The sequence below is a fragment of the Trachymyrmex septentrionalis genome, unplaced genomic scaffold, assembly GCF_001594115.1.
Source record: "Trachymyrmex septentrionalis isolate Tsep2-gDNA-1 unplaced genomic scaffold, Tsep1.0 scaffold79, whole genome shotgun sequence".
Classification (NCBI taxonomy): domain Eukaryota; kingdom Metazoa; phylum Arthropoda; class Insecta; order Hymenoptera; family Formicidae; genus Trachymyrmex; species Trachymyrmex septentrionalis.
This window is the reverse complement of record NW_017305977.1, coordinates 1,515,690-1,521,862: the sequence shown is the minus strand read 5'-3', so window position 1 is coordinate 1,521,862 and position 6,173 is coordinate 1,515,690. Positions and strand designations below refer to the sequence as shown.

Sequence of the window (6,173 nt, the reverse complement as noted above, 5' to 3'; positions counted from 1 at the left end):
TTCTCAAATTCGTTTTGGACACGTTACAAATCCACAAAGTGAGAAGAAAATTTTTCGTCTTTTTCAGCTCGTAGTTTTTGGTATGTAAAAATTATCGAACTCATATAAACTTAAAAAATGTGATAAGCTTTTAAAAGTAGAGATTTGAAGCTTTAAAACCCTTTTTTTAAATTTGAATTTCATTTATTGACGAAGATATTGTATATACAACTTTGAGCTAAAAAATACGCGATGACTTTTTACTCAACCTAATATAATAAATTATATATAATTGGGCATTGACTAATTAAGACGGTAAAAGTTAAAAAAAAGTTAATAAGTTAATAACTTTTAACTTATTTAATTGTAAATGTAATTGTTAATTGAAATTGTAAAAATTAGTAAATTAATAACTTTTAACTTATTTAATTGTAAATGTAATTTTTAATTTAGTTATTTGATTACTTCTAAACTTTAATTTATTAACTTTTTTAAATTAAAAAATTTTTCTATTTCTTAATGCTAATATTTTTTTCTATAAAATCTTAAACATTAGAGAATTAATTTAAAAAAAAGTTCAATGATTTTATAATTAGAGACTATATAGTCACACCATACAGTAGCCAATTTTTATTTATACTCGCTAGGTTTTGTCAATTCCAACTTATATTTGAATAATATTAATTTTAGGTGTCATAAATTTATTTTAGCAATATTATATTTCAGCAACATAAACCTGAAATGAGCTTTAGATGAAGAATTATTGTAAAACTGTGCTGCATATTCATCCATTTTCTAAATTTTTACATATATTTTTTGTAACAAATAGTAGAATAGTTGTTTTGGAAGTTAAAGAAAGTTAGACAAAGGAGAGATAATGCCAATAATATATATTCTTCTCTCTCGCAAGATAAAATTTTGATAAAAACGCCTTATGGTGTCACTCTCTTATTATATATGTATGACTTATTATATGTATATAAGTAACTTACTATAAATAAGAAAATTAAATTTACCTAATAATCTATATTTTAAGTGTTATTTAAAGTAATCTCATTTTAAGAAAAATTAGGACATTCTTATCTCAAAAATAGTTTTTTCAAAATTGTTTTTTTAGTTAATTCAATCTTAATTTTTATTAAGTTAATGTTTTATTCCCTCAACTTTTAACTTAATTTTATTAATTTTATAAATCATTAACTTTAACTTAATTTAGTTTAAAAAAAACATTAACTTACTCAACTCTGATAATTATTAATATGATAAATTAATATAATTAAAATAACAATATACTGCCTATACAGCTTTTACAACCTATTGATTTCTTACCTAATATGCACCCTGCTGCCCACATATCAACTGAAGTAGTTTGTGTCTTAGCTTGCAATAGTAATTCAGGTGCTCTGTACCATAATGTTACTACTCTAGGAGTCATTGGCTTTAAAGGTAAACCGAACCATCTAGCCAGTCCAAAATCCGCGATCTTTACACAACCCTTATCAGTCATAAGCAGATTAGAGACTTTCAAGTCTCTATGAACAATAAAGTTATGATGTAAATAACGCAGACCTTTCAACACTTGCAATACTATACATTTGACCTGGCTTTCTGAAAATGGCGCTTGCATATTGTCTAATAAACTTGCTAAATCTTGCTCGCAATACTCCATTGCAAGAAATATGCTTTCTAAGCTTCTGCCTACGACCACTTCTCTTAGATGTACAATGTTTTCATGTCGGCATGATAATAAAACCGATATTTCTCTGAGACCACTTACTGGTAACCCATCTTTTTCATGTTCCATTCTTACTTTTTTCAATGCAACAACTTTATCATTTTTTGTATCTCTAGCTCTATACACAATTCCGTAAGTACCCTCTCCAATACGATTCAGTTTTTCAAATTCAGAGACAAATCTACATTTGCCAAGCTACAACACATAAATAAAATCTAGAGTGTTTAATAAAATCTTAGAAAAAAAATTCACTATAAATGATAAAATATTAAATTTATTACAATATCTTGCTCTGGTATTTCCATAGCTTTGCCAGTTAAAAAGGATGTTAATACTCCTTTTCTTGTGATTGGGGCAGAAGGATCAGGCCCAGAATCAGATGCTTTCTTATCGCTATCATTACGTTCCACAGATTTCTTTTCTAAATTTTCGTCTGAAAAAAAAAAAACATAAATTATTCAAAACTTTAGTTGTTTCAATCTGTTTTTTTTTACCTTGTACTTTTAATAATATATTACTTCTTGTATTTTAAAAATATCTATTATTTTTTAAAACAAATAATAATAAGTAACGGGCAAAGTAAGAGTCAACACATTTCTTTGAAATTAACAAAAAATGTATATTATAATTAACAGAGGTAAAATTACATAACGCCAAAAATTAGAATCAAAATTACGAAAATGATTACAAGTAACAAGTTTCGGCTACCGGATTGAGCCCTCTTCAGACATTAATATAACGAAAAAATCACAGAATAAAATCAATTATCGCAAATGATGAGAATTCATGTGTAAGAAATTTAGTAGTCTGTGTTGATCCGCACACTACTGTACATAATAATCGACACGTAATGTCTGTCTTACACATCTACGTTCCTTCTTGCTGTATATATTTCAAAAGTTTTTTATTCTTTTTTGGACACACTAATTTAAATTTCTTACACATGAATTCTGAACTTTACCAAGATATTTTTAATACATTTGACGGTTCAATCGTATGGAAATTATGTTGAATTCGAGATCAAGACTCACCCGAACTGTGAATATTCTGAATATGCGATCATTTGCGATAATTGATTTTATTCTGCGATTTTTTCGTTATGTTAATATCTGAAGAGGGCTCAATCCGGTAGCCGAAACTTGTTACTTGTAATCATTTTCGTAATTTCGATTATAATTTTTGGCGCTATGTAATTTTACCTCTGTTAATTATAATATATATATTTTGTTAATTTCAAAGAAATATGTTGACTCTTTGCCCGTTACTTATTATTATTTGTTTTGTATAGAAAGAGTCCTTTGATTTGTTATTTATTATTTTTTAAAAGTGTAAACATAATCAATTTATATTATAATCATATTTAATTAATTTAAAAATCAGAAGCGCATCCCTGTTATACCTTTTGTCATGTCGACTATTAAATTGCACAAAAAACGTTCAATTATTTAATTTACGAAAGATTAACAAACTGCGAAGGCTGATAAAAACCAATGCGTCTATTTTTGTGGTTAACTAATACACGATCAAAGTTGCCAACTTCTATTGTAATAATAATGTTGGTAGAGTGGTCCCGACTACAAGCTGAGTCGATATGGCCAGTATCGAAAATGGCCGGAGGCGGCGAGTCTCGCAAGTGACATAGAGTAGTCGAACGAGTTAAAAGGAGGACCATATGCTCCATACGCAAAACGAAAGTGCCCAGAGGGATCGTGAAAGCGAGCTCGGCTGGCTGGGGAGTTTTAAATGTTAAGATTGTTTAATTTAAGAAATAATAAGAGCAAACGACATAGCTTAGAGGAAGGGTTTTTAAGGAGGGGGAAGATATAGAGTTACAGATGTACGTGAATAAGAGCTGTTAATATATGTAATGAGTTTGTCAGCTTTAGGGGAAGTGAGCGAACATGAGAAAATGATATGATTAATATCCTGAGTAGGATTGCCGCAAGGACAAGCCTTAGATTTTCCTATGAAGGCTGTAGTTGAGGTTGTAACGATTTGCTCGTAATTGATTGATTAAGACAATCTCGTCTCTTTTAAAGAAGTGTTTATTAAATCATGGTTTGTTGGTTTGAGAATGAAAAAATTGTTCATAATGTAGGCCTTTCCATCTAAATTTCTTGTCGAGATAAGCTCTATATTACTCCGCAGCAGAACCTCTAGCTTCTGAAAATAAATCAGAGTAAAGGATCTCCAAATCTATTCTATCACCCTGTTTAGCGCCCAGCTCGTCCGCTCTTTCATTACCCTCTATGTCCCTGTGAGACGGGATCCAAACGAGTCTGATGCAAATGTTCATTCATGTTGCTAAGTAAAATTGATTTTTGATGGCGTAGGTCAAGTAGCATCCAATATCCAGGCGAGATGATGAAAGGGATTCCACTCTTCGAATCCGTAAATATAATCGCTTTAGAAATGTTTCTGTCGCGTATTATTTTCAGCGTGACGAGCAGGAGTTCTGCCGTGAAGATTGAGGCATTGGCTGGAAGACGATGCATAAACTCCAGATGTAGCGAAGGTGAATATATACCAGCACCCGTGCAGTTATCCTTCTCGAATTTAGATCCATCTATGCAAAAGCAAAATAAAAAGACCGATGTGACGAACTAAATTTGGTGGTTTGTTTGGTTATGAAGGCTGCATCTCTTCTTCAAGGAAACTCGTAATCTTTTTTGAGAGAAGGAAGCTAATAAGGCTCCTTGTCAAGGAAGGTTTATGAAACGTGAAATAAGGAATAAGGAATCCTCATTCCTCAAGGAAGGACTATGAATACGTGTATTAAGCTAGTTTCACACACACACTTTTGGTAACAGTAACAGTAAGGTTTTCGACCAATCGCGTTACTTGATTATTACGGGTGTGGTTATGGTTACGGACAACCGAATTGAGCAACGCGATTGGTCAAAAACCTATATTACGAAAACTTATGATTATTATTACGGAAAGTTAGAAAGTTTGCTCATACTATATATTATGACATGCTGTCTCCAATATGTTACTAAAATTCTTAAAATATTTTTTCCTTCGGGAAGAAAGACATGTGATCCATTTATAAAGCAAGATCTTGAAGAATCGAAGAATCTTTCATGAAGGTTTTCTTCATTCTTAAACGGAGAACACAGACTCTTGCATAACGCATAAAACATGAGACATAAGAAAATAAACCAATCAGAGTCCTTTATTTTATGGAAAGAAAGGAAATAAAGGACTTTGATTGGTTCATTTTCTTATGCTACTTCTTATGCACTATGTGTTATGCGTTATGCAAGAATCTGTGTTCTCCGTCATCAAATGAGAAAGGATTACGTTTGAATACGTGTGGTAGAGTGATATTTCATTTGTGCGTTTTTGTCGTACGATAAATTTTTCAAGCTTGTTGATTGACTATAGGATAGAGAGATCTGAGGACCTCTCTGTTCTGTACACATTTGTCGTACGACAAATTTTTCAAGCCTGTTGATTGGCTATGGGATAGAGATATCCGAAGACCTCTCTGTTCTGTCATGTTCTGTATACATTTCTATTATACGACAAAGACGCACGAATGAAATAGCGCACTCGTAGTTAATATTATAAAATTAAAATAATGCACTGATATGACTGGCTCCTTTCAGCCCAGTGATCTTTACTTGGAAGCGTGGTACTGTGATTTTTACAAAAAATCAGAAATCCACCGGCCAGAAGAAGAATTTTATAAAGAGAGCAATGTGGAACAATGTCGATACAAACAAAAGGGCTGGAATTAAACAAATGCATTTTCTCTCACTTATGGTATACATCTCTAAATATTTTCAATATAAACAATGATAGCAATTTTTTGAATGAATTCCATCACAACTGCTGTGTTGACTTAACAGAATTGGAAACTGTAATCGAAAGCTTGATGTAAGTAAGCAACTAATTATATCATGAGTTATATTATTGTCACTGCTTTTATTTTTATATTTTGGAATATATATATATATATATGTTTATAGACATTCCCCAAATGAGGAGCAATATCAATGGATCGCTTATATATTACTGTGGAAACTTATAGATAACAAGTCAGCTAATGTTGACTGTAGTATACAGTCCAATATTCAGACACAATTTGATTGCATACAAATAAAAAATGCGATAGAGCTATGCAGTAATGTACCAGACTGTTTACATAAAGTATTTCTCTCAAAATTGGTTTTTTGTGACTTTGTGTTATTGTTTTTAATAAGAAAAATTTTATTTTCTAGGAATTGTTATTATTTCTTCAAGAACTAAGCACACAATGTAGCATAAAATATACTTCAAGTATTATATTCCAACAAATTCTTATATTCGTAAAAGATAACATATGTATCAGTACTGAAATTGTGTGTTGGATTATAAACAAATTAATATATTTCGTTCCAAGCGACACTGCTAGAGATTTACAAGATAGTTATTTTTCTATTTTGAAGTCATACTTAGAACACATTCCACCCAG

General features: G+C 30.8%; 2 protein-coding genes across 2 annotated transcripts in view; one reads left to right on the top strand and one right to left on the bottom strand.

Annotated features, from left to right (window-relative positions):
- Positions 1 to 3,237, bottom strand: part of LOC108754332 (cyclin-dependent kinase 10) — a 17,526-nt gene extending 14,289 nt beyond the window's left edge. The window contains exons 1-3 of the mRNA XM_018496563.1: positions 3,114 to 3,237; positions 1,996 to 2,147; positions 1,309 to 1,909 (exon numbers count right to left, since the gene is read on the bottom strand). Of these exons, the coding sequence (XP_018352065.1) occupies positions 1,309 to 1,909; positions 1,996 to 2,147; positions 3,114 to 3,123 (763 nt within the window). The 5' untranslated portion in view covers positions 3,124 to 3,237. The remainder of the gene's footprint in view (positions 1 to 1,308; positions 1,910 to 1,995; positions 2,148 to 3,113) is intronic.
- Positions 3,238 to 5,035: 1,798 nt separating this feature from the next.
- On the top strand, positions 5,036 to 6,022 carry LOC108754339. The gene is made up of 3 exons (XM_018496573.1): positions 5,036 to 5,596; positions 5,689 to 5,843; positions 5,941 to 6,022. Exons 1-3 carry the CDS (start codon positions 5,427 to 5,429, stop codon positions 5,979 to 5,981), a joined length of 366 nt encoding a protein of 121 aa, XP_018352075.1. The 5' UTR covers positions 5,036 to 5,426; the 3' UTR covers positions 5,982 to 6,022.
- The last annotated feature ends 151 nt before the right edge of the window (positions 6,023 to 6,173 follow it).

What these genes read in the sequence shown, in the direction of transcription:
- LOC108754339 (XM_018496573.1), top strand. Translation starts at nt 5,427, where the DNA reads ATGTCGATACAAACAAAAGGGCTGGAATTAAACAAATGCATTTTCTCT. An exon ending in ACTGTAATCGAAAGCTTGAT is followed by an intron (nt 5,597 to 5,688) that starts GTAAGTAAGCAA and finishes ATATGTTTATAG; the next exon opens with ACATTCCCCAAATGAGGAGC. An exon ending in AAATGCGATAGAGCTATGCA is followed by an intron (nt 5,844 to 5,940) that starts GTAATGTACCAG and finishes TTTATTTTCTAG; the next exon opens with GAATTGTTATTATTTCTTCA.